The sequence below is a fragment of the Dendrobates tinctorius genome, unplaced genomic scaffold (assembly GCF_039654945.1).
Source record: "Dendrobates tinctorius isolate UK_male_01 unplaced genomic scaffold, ASM3965494v1 ptg000106l, whole genome shotgun sequence".
NCBI lineage: Eukaryota > Metazoa > Chordata > Amphibia > Anura > Dendrobatidae > Dendrobates > Dendrobates tinctorius.
Genome location: NW_027361774.1, coordinates 89,826 through 107,909, shown reverse-complemented (window position 1 = coordinate 107,909; position 18,084 = coordinate 89,826). Strand labels below are relative to the sequence as shown.

At 49.2% G+C, this 18,084-nt stretch overlaps 1 protein-coding gene across 1 annotated transcript; it reads left to right on the top strand.

Moving 5' to 3' along the window:
- The first annotated feature begins 5,239 nt into the window (after positions 1-5,239).
- LOC141100524 (uncharacterized) lies at positions 5,240-17,648 on the top strand. Its single transcript, XM_073589088.1, has 4 exons — positions 5,240-5,488; positions 17,033-17,212; positions 17,299-17,422; positions 17,506-17,648. Exons 1-4 carry the CDS (start codon positions 5,240-5,242, stop codon positions 17,646-17,648), a joined length of 696 nt encoding a protein of 231 aa, XP_073445189.1.
- The last annotated feature ends 436 nt before the right edge of the window (positions 17,649-18,084 follow it).

Genomic DNA, 18,084 nt, shown 5'->3' with positions numbered 1-18,084 from the left:
TAAGCGATATCGCTGTGTCTGATACTTACCTACGACCCGCTCCCCTGCTGGTTATCGCTGATCGCGCGAGAACATCCAGGACTGTTTCTCGTCGTCAGCTTCCTGCGGCACTTCCTGTGGAGAGACGAGCGACGAGCGTGGAGCCGGGCGGGAGGACGTCAGGATCGCCTAGTGTGACAGGTAAGTAGCGACCCCCGTCCCCAGCGATGTCGCTGGTGAGATCTGCCTGTGTGGCAGCTCACTAGCGACCACTTAGCGATGCACCAGCGATCCTGTCCGCATCATATCGCTGGTCGGGATCGCTGGTGCATCGCTAAGTGTGAAAGTACCTTTACAGAGGGAAATGAGATCATTGGGGGTGAAACATAGAGCCACAAGTCACCTGTGTATAGAGCGAGTGTATAGAGCTGTGAGCCTATAGTGACCCCACTAATATCGGGATTTATACGTAATGCCACCACTAACTGCTCCATCACCGGTGTGTATAGGAGAAGTGATGAGGGGCGCCCTCGCCTCGTCCCATTATTAATAGATAATGTGTCAGATAGAAGGCCGTCTCCCCTAATTATCAGTTTAGGGTCAGTGTATAAGGAGAGAATGATAGATAGCAAGAAAAGGCCCAACCCAACATGTCGTAGGGTGATCTTCAAGAAAGTCCGGGCACTATGTCCAACGCTTCTTCAGTGTCGGCAGAAACAAGGCACATTGGGATCCCCGGGGTTTCCGCATGTGACATTAATAACAATGTTTTCTCACAAGCTTCTCTGTCCTTAATAAAGCCAACCTGATGGTTGGTAACAATTGGGGGCAGGTAGTGGGAGAGCCGGGCTGTAATCACTTTAGAGAATATTTTCACATCTACAGTAATTAGTGATATTGGATGAAAATTAGGGCCGACATTTGGTTCTTCTCCAGGCTTTCAGAAACAATGTTATATGTCAGCCTCCAGTAATTAAGGGGCAGAGAGGGAGTCTTCTGAGATATTACTGATCACTTCTCCTAAAAATGGTGATAACTGGGGTGCAAACATCTTATAAAATCTATTATTGCCTCCATCCGGCCCAGGGCTCTTCCCGATAGGGAATGATTTAATGGCCTCTCCGATCTCTTCCTCAGTGACAGCTTTGTCTAGTTCCTCCTGCTCAGGGGTCTGTAAGGAAGGAAGAGCAGCGTCCATAATATATTTGTCAGTTTGTCTTTCCAGAATATTAGGTGGCATGTCGTGGTATTATCCATGGATATTATATAGCGAGCTATAACAGCAACAACATGCCTCAGCTATGTCAGAGGGGTTATGCTTTTCTGGCCCGGGTGCCCCTTTTATTGTGGATACATATGTCCCTTGCATGCATGGATATAACCTCCTTGTCAATCAGCGACCACATTTATCTGTGAATTCGTACGAGCACCTTCTCATGTGATCTTGGTATTTCTATACATTTCATCTATTAACAACTTTATCGCCTTTCTTTTTTCAATCAGATAATTTTTATTAAAGAAAACAAAGAATTACCAACATTTTATTTTTCTTATACAAATATTGTGAGAAAAACAATAAAAAGAGAAAAACCAGTAAACAATACAACAACCGGTTACAATGAGATAAATCCCGATTTCGCTCTATAGTATAAAGCTTTGGAATAGTAATTTTACATTTGTACAGACATAATATCTGAATACTTCCTGACTGATTAATTTTTCCCTATTGGGGCATCAAAAGAAAAAGAATATATCTAAGAAGGGGCAATTGTGTGGTCTGAGAGAATTATTATCTGCGGACATCTTGGGTATAAATATATAAATTCCCAGTTTACTGTAAGGGAATGGAGAAACGGTCCAGTGTAGGATTTCTGAGAAGGTTTTTTGAAGCAATACCTGGGGTAATTACCCATTGTTCCATATGTGGATGGATTTCTTGAGAGCGTTCCTTTAATATAAGCTTCCCCTTTCCAAGCATAGAGTGACATTTATCCTGGATTTTAGCCCTTTTATCATTGGGGGAGAATTGTCTATCCAATGTAGAGCCAACAATTTTCTGGCTAGAATAATATTCTTGAGCTATTCCCATATGGAGTCTGGGTCTACACCCTCTCCCAGGAGTCCTAGGAGAAATATTTTAGGTTCCTACTGAAGTTGTATCCCAAATGCAGAAAGTACAAGAGTGAACACCCCCTTCCAGTAGTCATCAATATTACCATGTCCAGGGCCGGCAATTGGGGCAGGCAGATGCCTAGGGCCCCCAACCACAAAGGGGGCCCCCTGCATCTGCAGCTCCTTTATGAAGTATACAGCAGTGAATAGCGCTGTGCATCCTCTGTAGTCCCAGAGTGTTTCTCCCAAATTCCTCTCCAGCCCCCCTCTCTCTTTCTCCATACAGTCAGGCTAGAAGTTGAGAGTGAGGGGGAGGGGACGATTACAGCACAGCAGAGATCAGAGCAGGGCCAGGAAGATGCCTGCAGCCCTGTGTGTCTGTGTCATCTCCTCCTGAGTCCTCATCATGGCTGCTCATAAAGCACTATCCTGGGAATGGATCTGTACAAGTGAAGCCATAGAACCTGGTAAATATACATGTATATGTGTATCTGTGTGTGTACATGTACAGTATATAGTGTGTGTGCATATATACAGTATACAGTATTATTGTGTATATCTGCGGTGCATATGAGTATATACTGTATATAATATATATGCAGTATATATATACATATACTGTACATGTACATACAGTATATAGTATGTGTATGTATATTATATTTGTATACTGCATGTGTGCACTATATTGTGTAAATATATAAACTGTACATATATATGAGCATACTGTATATACTGTATATAAACTGAATGTTTCTGTGTATATATACTTTATATATGTGCTTATACACAGTATGTGTGTACTGTATATACAGCATATAGTGTATGTTTCTATATTTATAAAGTATATGTGGCGCCCCTGAGGCTCAGTCGCCACAAAGGTACTGCACCTTCTCCTAAGGTGTAGTGCCCCACCAACTAGGTAGGTTGGGAACTCCTTTCCACACTCCAACACCTGCATCCCACACACAGGATAGTTCAGTAGGTCCGCCTAGCAGCTTCAGGCTGGGGGTAGCAGAGCACCCTTCGTGGAACCCTGCTTCATAACACGAGATGTGCTGGGAGGTGGGTGGAGTTAGTATAAAAGAGAGGGAAAGTTGAGGATAGTAGGTCAGTCTGACGGGAGGTCAGGCGAGAGGCGTTCAGTTCTGAAGTTAGTTTTGAGTTCAGTTTGAGTTCAGTTTAGAAAGAGTGCTGCAGCTGCCTCAGTGATCTGATCCAGCTGGCACGGGAAAGAGAAGAGAAGGAGAAAGACGTAGACCTGCAACCTAAGCTTCCATAAGAGGGAGAAGGAACAGCGCGGAACGAAGGAGTAGGAGAACAGAGAGGAGTTGTGGGTTGGAAGAGGAACCCTGCCTATAGGTTCTCAGCGCAAGGCCGGGGCCCGATCCCCGAGGTTGTATGGACACTTATGGTTCTGCAGCAGACACCGGTGGAGTAGTTGGCTGTAAATGCACTACTCCCATCCAAGACTTGGGACACAACAGCAACCGATTTGCGAGCCAGGACTCTGAGAGGAGTCCCCGATAGAGGCTACAGCTGTCTGTCATACAAGTAAGGTTCTAGGAACATCTGACAGGAGGAATTCCAGAGAACTACGGTACTGGAGCTCTTCACATTAAAAGGCGCAATAGAGGAGTCGTTCAGGAAAGGCACATGTTGGCGGAGTGTTGGAGAGGAGAACCCTGACTTGCCCGGGAGGTTGATTGAGTCTCTACCCCGGAGGACACAGCACGGAAGCGGGCACCAGTGGGTACCACGAACTGTGAGTAAAGCTTTGAAACTACGAGCCCTGGTGTCCTCCATTCATTTGTTGCTTATACCTTCAGCACCGCTACATCTGGGTACCAGCATCTATACCATTCTGCGCCTCTCCTCATTCATTGCACCCACACTGCCCTGGGACTACAGCTCCACCTGTGGGGAGCTACACCATCTTTGCTGCACCACATCATCAGTCCCAGTGGATCGGCATGCAGCGTTGGCTCAACATCTTACTTGCCAAACACCACGGGTGGCGTCACGAACTATTCTACCATTAACTACATCACTGCCATTGATATTGGGCGCCCAGGGCCACGGACCGGGTCACCGCTGCTGTGACACCTTCCCCCTGACACCGGCCCGGTACCGAGTACCCTGCTGCCCTGGGTGTGAGGGGCGACCCATATATATAATGTGTGTACATGTATAGTGTGTATCTGTGTATATGTGCTGCATATATAGTTCTGTAATTGTAGTGTCGCCATAATAGGAATCAGTAGTTTACCGTATTTTACAGGTTATAAAACGCTCTGGATTATAAGACGCACCCCAAATTTTGAGGAGAAGAAAAGGAAAATAACTTATTTTTAATAAATTACTTACCGGGGGTGGTGGCTGCGGTGAAGCGGGGTCCCAGGGTCGCTGCTAGAGGAGGCAAGAGTAGAGCGTTGCTGCAGGCCGCAGGCTGGGATGAGGGGTCGTTCGAATGTGTGGCGCGCCGCTGCGGGTGTACGGTGCTGCGGGGGCTCTGCCGACATTTTGTGAAAGGCCAGAACCCCCGCAGTTTATATATTTATATTTACTCATTTATATAGCGCTATTAATTCCACAGCGCTTTACAGACATTAGTGGCATTGTCCCCAATGAGGCTCACAATCTACATTCCCTATCTTTAGAGACGGACATGAGACACGTCTTTCCAGATCACAACATGTCTATTTATCTTGTGGAGACGCGATAAATCTCACCCGTACAATGTATTGTATGCAGTGAATCCGTACGGTTCAGTGATCACATGTGGAGTCACCTGTGTTCAGTAGCCGGCAGCGGACATGTGCTGCGTCCAAAGCGCTGCCAATTCCTGATCGTGTGACCCCGGCCTAAGGACATAAATCAGTCAATTTCAGAAAAAAAAAAAATTCCTTTGACCTCTGCTGGTGTCAGTGCCATATGTGGCCCCAACGGGGATTTATGTGAATCCTATTTTAGGGGGATTCAGGCAGAGCCCCCGGACGCACTGCAGAAGCGCAGTGTGAACAGGGCTTAATATCCTATTGTGTGGAATAGTGCCGTCTACTATACTATTCACACTGTCCCAGTGCAGCAGCCAGACACGGACACCGGCCAGACATGGACAGCAGCCAGACACGGACATCGGCCAGACATGGACAGCATCCAGACACGGACACCAACCAGACACGGACATCGGGCAGACATGGACATTGGGCAGAAACGGACGCTGGCCAGACACGGACACCGGGCAAACATGAATGCCGGCCAGACACGAACACCGGGCAGACATGAACACCGGGCAGACACGGAAAGCGGCCAGACACGGACACCAGGCAGACACGGACACCAGGCAGACATGGACACTGGGCTGAAACGGACGCTGGCCAGACACGGACACCGGGCAAACATGAATGCTGGCCAGACACGAACACCGGGCAGACATGAACACCGGGCAGACATGGAAAGCGGCCAGACACGGACACCAGGCAGACACAGACACCGGGCAGACACGGACAGTGGCCAGACACGGACAGCAGCCAGACACGGACAGCAGCCAGACAAGGACAGCGGCCAGACACGGACAGCGGCCAGACACGGACAGCAGCCAAACACGGACACTGGCCAGACGACACTTTTTTTTTATAAATCTGTTGCTGTCGTCTTTCAGAGTTTCTGCAGTGTTTTTTTCCCTGTTCAAATGAATGGGACACAAAATTGTAAGTGAAAAGGCTGCAAGAAAGCAAAATATTTCCTGCCAACACTGTAGATCAATCCACAGCAGCAATGGTGGGTGTGAACAGACACTGCATGGGATTTCTGAGAATGTAAAAATAATTAGCATGAACTGATACATCCCCCGTTGCTCAAGCACCGATGCTCCGGGGGTCTCTGCCAGTCAGCATTGGGCTGCAGTGTTCTTGTGGCTCCGGGGGGTCTCTGTCAGTCTTAGCACTGGGCTGCAATAGTCTTGTGGCTCCAGGGGTCTCCGTCAATCTTAGCACTGGGCTGCAATGGTCTTGTGGCTTTGGGGGTCTCTGTCAGTCTTAGCACTGGGCTGCATGGTCGTGTAGCTCTGGGCTTCTCCGCCAGTCTCAGCACTGAGCTGTAGGGGTCTTGTGGCTCCAGGGGTCTCTGCCAGTCTCAGCACTGGGCTCCAGTGGTCTTGTGGCTCTGGGGGTCTCTGCCAGTCTTAGCACTGGGCTGTAGTGATCTTGTGGCTCCGGGGGGTCTCTGCCAGACTTAGCACTGGTTTGCAATGGTCTTGTGGCTCCGGGGGTCTCCTTCAGTCTTAGCACTGAGCTGCAATGGTCTTGTGGCTCCGGGGTTCTGTGTCAGTCTCAGCACTGGTCTCCAGTGGTCTTGGGGCTCCGGTGGTCTCCGACAGTCTCAGCACTGGGCTGCAGTGTTCTTGTGGCTCCGTGGGTCTCCGTCAGTCTTAGCACTGGGCTGCAATGTTCTTGGGTCTCCGGGGGTCTCTGTCAGTTTCAGCACTTGGCTCCAGTGGTCTTGTGGCTCTGGGGTTCACTGCGAGTCTCAGCACTGAGCTGCAGGGGTCTTGTGGCTCTGGGGGTCTCCATCAGTCTCAGCACTGGGCTGCAGGGGTCTTGTGGCTCTGGAGGTCTCTGCCAGTTTTAGCACTGGACTGCAGTAGTCTTGTGGCTCCGGGAGTCTCCATCAGTCTCAGCACTGGGCTGCAGGGGTCTTGGCTCTGGGGGTCTCTGCTAGTCTCAGCAATGGGCTCCAGTGATCTTGTGGCTCCAGGGGTCTCTGCCAGTCTTAGCACTGGGCTGCAGTGGTCTTGTGGCTGCGGGGGTCTCTGCGAGTCTTAGCACTAGGCTGCAGGGGTCTTGTGGCACCGGGGGTCTCCGTCAGTCTCAGCACTGGGCTGCAGTGGTCTTGTGGCTCCGGGCTTCTCTGCCAGTCTCAGCACTGGGCTGCAGTGGTCTTGTGACTTTGTGGATCTCTGCAAGTCTTAGCACTAGGCTGCAGGGGTCTTGTGGCTCCGGGAGGTCTCTGCCAGTCTCAGCACGGGGCTGCAGTGGTCCTGTGGCTCTGGGGGTCTCTGCCAGTCTCAGCACTAGGCTGCAGGGGTCTTGTGGCTCCGGGAGGTCTCTGCTAGTCTCAGCACTGGGCTACAGGGGTCTTGTGGCTCCGGGGTTCTCCGTAAGTCTCAGCACTGGGCTGCAGGTGTCTGGTGGCTCCGGGGTCTCCTTCAGTCTCAGCACTGGGCTGCAGGTGTCTTTTGGCTCCAGGGGTCTCCGTCAGCCTCAGCACTGGTCTGCAGGGGTCTTGTGGCTTCACCTTATATTATAGCTGCGAAGTGAATAATAACCATCAGGGCCCCTGAACCATCGGCCACGGAGCCAGAGGGGATTTAGCAGAGTAGTTTGGGGGACATGTAGGACTTGTTTTTAATCACTTTTTATTCTGCTGTTTGCGAGGTAGGATGTAGAAAAAGACGGCAATTCTGCTAATGTTTTCTATTATGTGACTGTACGGCCCCTTCACACGACCTGTCATGTTTTTCACAGATGCCACGTGTCCCCTATTTGATCTACGGTGCTGCTCTCATGTCCATGTTTCCCCATTGGCACAGATCACAAAGGGCCAATACAAGTCTATGAGTCCGTGTAAACGTGCCGTCCGTGTGCTGTACGTTTGCCATCTGTGTGCTGTACATGAGCTGTCAGTGTGCTGTACATGAGCAGTCCGTGTGCTGTACATGTGCCGTCTGTGTGCTGTACATGTGCCGTCCGTGTGCTGTACATGTGCTGTCTGTGTGCTGTACATGAGCCGTCCGTGTGCTGTACATGTGCCGTCCGTGTGCTGTACATGTGCCATCGTCCGTGTGCTGTACATGTGCTGTCTGTGTGCTGTACATGAGCCGTCCGTGTGCTGTACATGTGCCATCCGTGTGCTGTACATGTGCCGTCCGTGTGCTGTACGTGTGCAGTCCGAGTGCTGTACGTGTGCAGTCCGTGTGCTGTACATGTGCCGTCCATGTGCTGTACGTGTGCAGTCCGTGTGCTGTACATGTGCCGTCCGTGTGCTGTACATGAGCCGTCCGTGTGCTGTACATGTGCCGTCCGTGTGCTGTACATGAGCCGTCCGTGTGCTGTACATGAGCCGTCCATGTGCTGTACATGTGCTGTCTGTGTGCTGTACATGAGCCGTCCGTGTGCTGTACATGGGCCGTCCGTGTGCTGTACATGTGCCGTCCGTGTGCTGTACATGTGCTGTCCGTGTGCTGTACATGTGCCATCTGTGTGCTGTACATGAGCCGTCCGTGTGCTGTACATGTGCCGTCCGTGTGCTGTACATGAGCCGTCCGTGTGCTGTAAATGTGCCGTCCGTGTGCTGTACATGAGCCGTCCGTGTGCTGTACATGTGCTGTCTGTGTGCTGTACATGAGCCGTCCGTGTGCTGTACATGTGCCGTCCGTGTGCTGTACATGTGCCGTCCGTGTGCTGTACATGTGCTGTCCGTGTGCTGTACATGTGCCGTCTGTGTGCTGTACATGAGCCGTCCGTGTTGTGAGTTCATTTTCCCCTTCACCACTCAGGCCCGATGAACTCCCTCTGCTGGTTAAGAAAGGTAGTGAGCCTGATTATCAAACATCTGAGACTAATGATGATGACTGGCTGAGTGGAGTTACTGACTGGATATAAGGCCGCCGACGCCCTTCTGCCCTGCGGGTGATTTCTCTGTGGGATCCTTGGAGACCAGTCTGAATTCCTGCTCTGCTAAAGCTAAGTTTTCTGCTCTGCCTTTTGCATTTGTGCTTTGTCTTTGTTTTGCTAGATTTCTGTCATTCCCTGCTGAGGTGAGCTGAAATCCTTTAGCTCTGTCTTCAGAAAATACCTGAGTGCTGATATAGTTTTTGAAGCCTAGCTGCTTCAGGGCCTTTTTCCATATCAGCCTGTTAGCTTATGTTTTTCATAGGGTTTTTGCAGATTGCAGACAGCAACCGACCTTTCCTGTCCTGTATAGCTAGCTTGGGCCCCATTGTTTGCTCAGCCTATCTTTCTATCTGTGTGAGTGTTTTTTCATCTTGCTTCACCGTCATTATATGTTGGGGGCTGCCTTTTACTTAGGGGTCTGCCTCCTACGGTGACTCATTCATAACAGAATCACCCGCCATACCGCAGATCCTAGGGTACTCAATAGCAGGAAAGAATTGTAAAAAAAAAAAAAAAAAAAGTGTGTTAATTTTCTTCCTCTATACCTCTGAGGCCGTAGGGGGAATTTTTTTTTTTCTCTCATTGGAGATAAAGCAATTGTCTGATCGCGTGGAGCAGCTCGCTGCGGAAGTGCGGGGAATTTCCGCCTACCTTGCTCATTCACATGCTGCTGAACCAAAGATTCCCACACCTGATGTATTTTTTGGGGATCGGTCTAAATTTTTGAATTTCAAAAATAATTGTAAATTATTTTTTGCCTTGAAGCCTAACTCGTCAGGGAGCTCCGCGCAGCAGGTTAAAATTGTCATCTCTTTGCTGCGTGGCGATCCCCAGGATTGAGCGTTTTCTTTGAAACCTGATGATCCTATTCTGACTAATGTGAACGCATTTTTTCAAGCCTTGGGGTTGTTGTTATGACGAACCTAATGCCATTGATCAGGCTGAAAAGACCCTGCTGGCATTGAACCAGGGTCAAGATTCTGCAGAATCGTACTGTCAAAAATTCCGAAAGTGGGCGGTACTTACTACCTGGAATGATAATGCCCTGGCTGCTCTCTTTCGGAAGGGTTTGTCAGAAGCCGTAAAAGATACTATGGTGGGATTTCCTGTTCCCTCTGGTCTTGACGATTCTATGTCATTAGCCATTCAGATTGATCGGCGTTTGCGCGAACACAAAACTGCACGAGAAGTGTTGCCACTTGTTGAACAAATGTCTGAACCTATGCAATGTAATAGAGTTTTGTCCAGAGAGCAGCGTCAGGAGTTCAGAAGGCGTAATAAGTTGTGTTTTTTCTGTGGAGATGCCTCGCATATTATTTCTGTCTGTCCCAAACGAGAGAAACGCTTTGCACACACGTTTTCTGTTGGTGGTGTTCAACCTAAGTTTTTTCTGGCTATTACTCTGATCTGCTCCCTGTCCACATTTTCCGCCAAGGCTTTTGTGGATTCTGGAGCAGCTCTAAACCTAATGGACTTGGATTTTGCTAAACGTTGTGGATTTCCGATGACACCTCTGCAGACGCCTATCCCTTTGAGGGGGATTGATGCTACTCCTTTGGCAAAAAATAAACCTCAGTTTTGGACCCAGGTGGTAATGCGGGTCGCCCCAGACCATCAAGAAAATTGCAGATTTTTGGTGTTGCATAATCTTCATGATACCATTGTTCTAGGGTTTCCCTGGTTGCAGATTCATAATCCAGTTTTGGATTGGAAATCTGTGTCTGTGGTGAGTTGGGGTTGTCGGTGTGCCTTTAGTGAGGCTCCGGTGTTTTCCACCTCTCCTCAGTCACATGATGTTCCTGACTATTTGGCGGACTTTTATTATGTATTTAGTGAGAATGAGTCTGCGTCTCTGCCTCCTCATAGGAGTTATGACTGTGCAATTGAACTGAGCCCGGGGTGTAAATTCCCCAAGGGTCGGCTCTTCAATTTATCTGTACCTGAGCACGAGGCTATGCGATCCTATATTAAGGAGGTGTTGGAGAAGGGTCATATTAGACCATCCTCGTCACCCTTAGGTGCCGGTTTTTTTTTTGTAGCCAAAAAGGATGGATCATTAAGACCTTGTATTGATTATCGTGCCCTCAACAAAATTACTGTTAAATATCAGTATCCGTTACCCCTGATTTCGGATCTATTCTCTAGAGTTAAAGGTGCTTGCTGGTTTACCAAGCTTGACCTCAGGGGGGCGTATAATCTTATTCGCATTAAGCATGGGGATGAATGGAAGACGGCGTTTAATACTCCAGAGGGACATTTTGAGTACCTGGTGATGCCTTTTGGGCTCACTAATGCCCCTTCTGTCTTCCAGTGCTTCATGAACGATATTTTCCGAGATTTTGTCGATAAATTTTTGACTATCTATCTGGATGATATTTTGATCTTCTCCAAGGATTGGGATTCTCATGTGGAACATATTCGGACTGTGTTCCGGATCTTGAGGGAGAATTCCCTGTATGTCAAAGGATCTAAATGCCTTTTTGGAGTACAGAGGATTTCTTTTTTGGGATTTATTTTGTCTCTGTCAACTATTGAAATGGACCCGGCCAAGATACAGGCCATTTACGATTGGGCTCAGCCCACTTCTTTGAAGGCCCTTCAGAAGTTTTTGGGTTTTGCTAATTTTTATCGGAAATTTATAGCAAAATTTTCTAGTATTGCCAAGCCATTGACTGATTTGACTAAGAAGGGTGCTGATGTGTTGAATTGGTCTCCAGAGGCTGTTTCTTCCTTTCAGGAGTTGAAGCGAAGATTCACCTCCGCCCCGGTTTTGCGGCAACCTGATGTCTCACTTCCGTTCCAGGTAGAGGTGGATGCTTCTGAGATTGGTGCAGGAGCTGTTTTGTCCCAAAAGGATCCTGTAACATCTAAAATGAATCCCTGTGCTTTCTTTTCCCGAAAGTTCTCTCCATCTGAACGTAACTATGATGTGGGGAATCGGGAACTGTTGGCCATGAAATGGGCATTTGAGGAGTGGAGACATTGGTTGGAGGGAGCTAAGCATCAAGTCGTGGTCCTCACTGACCACAAGAATTTGATTTACCTAGAGTCGGCTAAGCGCTTGAACCCTAGACAGGCTAGGTGGGCCTTGTTTTTTACACGTTTTGATTTTGTGGTTTCTTTTCTTCCTGGAACTAAGAATGTCAGGGCAGACGCCCTCTCTAGGAGCTTCTTTGCTGATTCTCCTGTGGTGACCAAACCTGCTACCATCTTAGGCGAAGGGGTAGTTCTTTCTGCCATCTCGCCCGATTTGAGTCGTGCTCTGGAAGAGTTCCAGGAGGACAAACCTGAGCATTGTCCCAGTGGAAAGTTGTATGTTCCTGACCAGTGGAAGAAGAGAGTGATGTCTGAAGTTCATTGCTCTGCTTTGGCTGGTCATCCTGGTATTTTTGGTACTAGAGATTTGGTGAGTCGGTCTTTTTGGTGGCCCTCCTTGTCTCGTGATGTCAGGAATTTTGTGCAGTCCTGTGGGACTTGCTCCCGGTCTAAATCGTGTTCTAGCTCTAGTGGGTTGTTGATACCTTTGCCTGTCCCCAAGAGGCCATGGACCCATATTTCAATGGATTTCATCTCTGATATGCCTGTCTCTCAAAGGATGACTGTTATTTGGGTGATTTGTGATAGGTTCTCTAAGATGGTTCATCTTGTACCACTCCCTAAGTTGCCGTCTTCCTCTGAGTTGGTGCCCCTGTTTTTGCAACAGGTGGTTCGCTTGCACGGGATTCCTGAGAACATTGTATCTGACAGAGGAGTTCAGTTTGTGTCTAGATTTTGGAGAACTTTCTGTTCCAAGCTGGGAATTCAGTTGTCCTTCTCCTCTGCTTTTCACCCTCAGACCAATGGGCAGACAGAGAGAACAAACCAGACCTTGGAGTCGTATTTGAGATGTTTTATTTCCGCTGATCAGGATGATTGGGTTTCATTTTTGCCCTTGGCCGAATTTGCTTTAAATAATAGAGCTAGTTCTGCCACTTTGATGTCACCTTTTTTTTGTAACTTTGTGTTTCATCCTCGATTTTCCTCAGGGCAGGTGGAGCCCTCTGCCTGCCCAGGTGTTGACACTGTGGTGGAGAGAATGCACCAGATCTGGGACCAAGTGGTGGATAAGTTATCTCTCTCCCAGGAAAAGGCCCAGCGGTTTTCCAACCGACATAGGACCATCGGTCCCCAGTTTAAGGTTGGTGATATGGTGTGGTTATCATCAAAAAATATTGCTATGAAGGTGGCTTCTCCTAAGTTTAAGCCTAGATTTATTGGACCTTACAAGATTTTGGAGATTATTAATCCGGTCTCTTTTCGGTTGGCTCTTCCTGTCACATTTAAAATCCATAATGTGTTCCATAAGTCTTTGTTGAAGAGGTTTGTTGAACCTGTTGTTCCGGGGGTGGCACCTCCAGACCCTGTATTGGTGGAAGGTAACATGGAATATGAGGTAGAGAAAATACTGGATTCCCATCTGGCTAGACGGAGACTCCAGTATTTGGTTAAGTGGAAGGGTTATGGTCAGGAGGATAATTCCTGGGTCTCTGCCTCTGATATTCATGCCAAAAGATTGGTGCGTGCCTTTCATCGGGCTCACCCTGATCACCCTGGTGGCTTGGTTGAGGGTTCGGTGACCCTTCTTCAAGGGGGAGGTACTGTTGTGAGTTCATTTTCCCCTTCACCACTCAGGCCCGATGAACTCCCTCTGCTGGTTAAGAAAGGTAGTGAGCCTGATTATCAAACATCTGAGACTAATGATGATGACTGGCTGAGTGGAGTTACTGACTGGATATAAGGCCGCCGACGCCCTTTTTCCCTGCGGGTGATTTCTCTGTGGGATCCTTGGAGTCCAGTCTGAATTCCTGCTCTGCTAAAGCTAAGTTTTCTGCTCTGCCTTTTGCATTTGTGCTTTGTCTTTGTTTTGCTGGATTTCTGCCATTCCCTGTTGGGGTGAGCTGAATTCCTTTAGCTCTGTCTTCAGAAAATACCTGAGTGCTGATTTAGTTTTTGAAGCCTAGCTGCTTCAGGGCCTTTTTCCATATCAGCCTGTTGGCTTATGTTTTTCATAGGGTTTTTGCAGATTGCAGACAGCAACCGTCCTTTCCTGTCCTGTATAGCTAGCTTGGGCCCCATTGTTTGCTCAGCCTATCCTTCTATCTGTGTGAGTGTTTTTTCATCTTGCTTCACCGTCATTATATGTTGGGGGCTGCCTTTTACTTAGGGGTCTGCCTCCTACGGTGACTCGTTCATAACACGTCCGTGTGCTGTACATGTGCCGTCCGTGTGCCGTACATGTGCCATCCGTGTGCTGTGCATGTGCTGTCCGTGTGCTGTACATGTGCCGTCCATGTGCTGTACATGTGCCGTCCGTGTGCTGTATGTGTGCAGTCCGTGTGCTGTACATGTGCCGTCCGTGTGCTGTACATGAGCCGTCCATGTGCTGTACATGTGCCATCCGTGTGCTGTACATGTGCCGTCCGTGTGCTGTACATGAGCCGTCCGTGTGCTGTACATGTGCCGTCCGTGTGCTGTACATGAGCCGTCCATGTGCTGTACATGTGCCATCCGTGTGCTGTACATGTGCCGTCCGTGTGCTGTACATGTGCCGTCCGTGTGTAACATGGAAAGTCTATGAGAAGCTTTGTAATTCCATTTCCATTATCCACGCGGATGACCAAGATCAGAGTCTCATTATCCCGAGTAGAGAAGCTCCAGAGACAAAGACCCCGTCTGGTCCTAACACGCTGGGGGCCTGGAGTATCCAGCCACGGGGCCCGGATTCTCTCATTGGGGCCCCAGCGTTTCTTGTAGAATAAATCCCTTTCTCACACAGTCCTGTAGTAATGACTTTGTTCTCACGTTTTGTAGGAGGGTTCGTCTGACTCCATCTTATGTTATCAGTATAAGTGCGAGAGACGAGAGACCGACGACTGCAGTTTTACCGTGTGTGTCCGGCGTCGGTTCTACAGCGTGAGAGATGTGGGGTCTGTGACTGAAGCTGGGGGTATACGGGTGTATACAGCATACACAGAGGGGTCTGTGACTGAAGCTGGGGGTATACGGGTGTATACAGCGCACACTGAGGGGTCTGCGCCTGAAGCTGGGGGTATATGGGTGTATACAGTGTACAATGAGGGGTCTGTGACCGAAGCTGGGGGTATATGGGTGTATACAGTATACACTGAGGGGTCTGTGACCGAAGATGGGGGTATACGGGTGTATATAGAGTACACACACGGCTCCGCTCCGTACACCTCGTACACACACGGCTCCGCTCCGTACACCTCATACACACACGGCTCCGCTCCGTACACCTCGTACACACACGGCTCCGCTCCGTACACCTCATACACACACGGCTCCGCTCCGTACACCTCATACACACACGGCTCCGCTCCGTACACCTCGTACACACGCGGCTCCGCTCCGTACACCTCGTACACACGCGGCTCCGCTCCGTACACCTCGTACACACGCGGCTCCGCTCCGTACACCTCGTACACACACGGCTCCACTCCGTACACCTCGTACACACACGGCTCCGCTCCGTACACCTCGTACACACGCGGCTCCGCTCCGTACACCTCGTACACACACGGCTCCACTCCGTACACCTCGTACACACGTGGCTCCGCTCCGTACACCTCGTACACATGCGGCTCCGCTCCGTACACCTCGTACACACACGGCTCCACTCCGTACACCTCGTACACACACGGCTCCACTCCGTACACCTCGTACACACACAGCTCCGCTCCGTACACCTCGTACACATGCGGCTCCGCTCCGTACACCTCGTACACACACGGCTCCGCTCCGTACACCTCGTACACACACGGCTCCGCTCCGTACACCTCGTACACACAGGGCTCCGCTCCGTACACCTTGTACACACACGGCTCCGCTCCGTACACCTCGTACACACACGGCTCTGCTCCGTACACCTTGTACACACACAGCTCTGCTCTGTACACCTTGTACACACACGGCTCTGCTCCGTACACCTTGTACACACGGCTCTGTTACATCCACCCTGTAAACCCCTCCTGACCCCACACAGAAACTTCCCCTCATCCAGCACCATGACAACCAGCACAGCAGAGTCCTGCACACACTGAGGCCCCTGATCATGTGACCCCTGACTCCTCCCCTCCTGTGACCTCATCACAGGTCCTGTGCGCACAGAGCAGCTGTAGAAATCTCCGGCCTCGGGGGTCTCACCAGACTTCACTCTTTTCTTGCAGGGGCCGCAGTGGATTTCATCCTGGATCCATAGAGCTGAATAGAGGAGCGATGTTCCTTCACTCTGATGGGAATTGATGGTGACGTTTGTCCAACGTCCACGTTACCGAGTAAATCCCCCCAGGACTGCAGCCGGTAAAGACCCCGATATCCACAGGTGTCCCCTCTAATTGGGGGAAAGGGACAGAAAAGCCTCTTATCCAGAGGGGAAACCCTGAACATGGAGACATCGGCCTCAGATCTCTCCTGTCCTGTTCTTCCAGAAAAGCCTCAAACTTCTGTGTGTGACTCAGAGCTGAGATCTAACGTGAGAGAAGATTCCAGTGCGGGGAAGACGGGAAACCTTCATATAGACGGCCGGTGGGGATGGAGGCAGTGACCGACTCTGGCCAAATCTGTCTCTAGAGCCGCAGTAGAAGATGAAGATGTCGTCCTCATCATGAAGGAGTTATTTCTCATGTCGTGTGTAATGAATATCTCCTGCAGTATTGCTAATGCCGATTCCAGTGTCGGTAATGAGAGGAGAATTAGCGTTATGGAAGATGAGTCTATGAGGAACGTGTTCAGCTGCCGACTCCGAGGAGGAAACTGCTTGTTGTCTGTGGCCTAAATATATAGGTTTTATTAGTAGATGTCAGGGAAGAAAACTAAACCCTGTAAGATAATAAATCTCCTCATATGTTTCCCTTATTATCTCCAGTAATTGTATTATTACACAGGATTCTTATGATGTTACATCGGATCATCTTCTTCTCATTCAGGTCTCTACAATATCGGATCCTCTCAGTGAAGATCTTCTACAGAAGAGAATTTTCCTGATTTACCCATCAAGGATGGATATGGACAGAGACAAGATGGCGGAGAGGATGTTACACCTCACCCTAGAGATCCTCTTCCTTCTCACTGGAGAGGTGAGAGATTCTGATGACGTCACATTCCATCATTCTTATCTATGGGAATAACAGATGGACAGAACTGGAGAGGTGAGGACTCTGGAAATGTCTGGAGTGAGATTTATTAATGTGTCTCTCCATAACCAGGATTACACAGTGGTGAAGAAGACCTCTAGTGATCGCTGTCAGGACCCTGTGTCTGAGGGATGGGGAAGACCCCTGAGCCCAATCACGGGGCCTCCACCTCACCCTCTGATCCATGAGGACATCAATGACCAGAAGATCCTAGAACTCACCTACAAGATGATTGAGCTGCTGACTGGAGAGGTGACACTGCTGGGAATGCTGGGATATTATACAGTAACACTATGAAGAAGGGATCGGGGGGATGACGGTATCATTGTATGTGTCAGGTTCCTATAAGGTGTCAGGATGTCGCTGTCTATTTCTCCATGGAGGAGTGGGAGTATTTAGAAGGACACAGAGATCTGTACAAGGACGTCATAATGGAGGTTCCCCAGCCCCTCACATCACCAGGTAATAGACAGGACTAAATACACACGGCCTATAATTATCTGTATGTAGAGAATGAATTCAGTCCCTGTATGTGTTTCCTCCAGATCTATCCAGTAAGAGGACAACACCAGAGAGAAGTCCCCGTCCTCTTCTTCCACAGGACTGTAACCAAGAAGATCCCAGTGCTCCTCAGGATCTTCAGGTAGATGGAGAGAAGGTGTCAGGAGATCTCCCCTATGATGTGTAGATGACTGTGAAGGTCTTGTGCTCAGTCTTTTTTTATCCACCAGTATTATATGTTTTATACTTGTGTAATGAGAGCGGTGGAGATGGCAGGATTAGAGCTGATCATAGATGGGACTTCTCCATCTGTCTGTGACTTTTACAATATTTGTTTCAGGGTGAAGATCTGACCCATATTAATACTACAGAGACATATGTGAGGGGTGATGAGTGGTGTAAAGAGGAGATTCCCACATATGACTACCCAGGTAAGTAGTAACCACTGAATGCAGAGAAGTCACAGATTCCTCTCAGTCACCGGCTGTGGCTGCTTTATCGGTGGTGTAGTCCGGCCGTGTTACTGGGACGCCCTCCCAGGGCTGTGGGGTACCGGGCCCGATAAGCTTCAATGGCAGATGTCACAGCAGCTGGGACCTGGCCCGTGGCCCTGGGTGCCCATT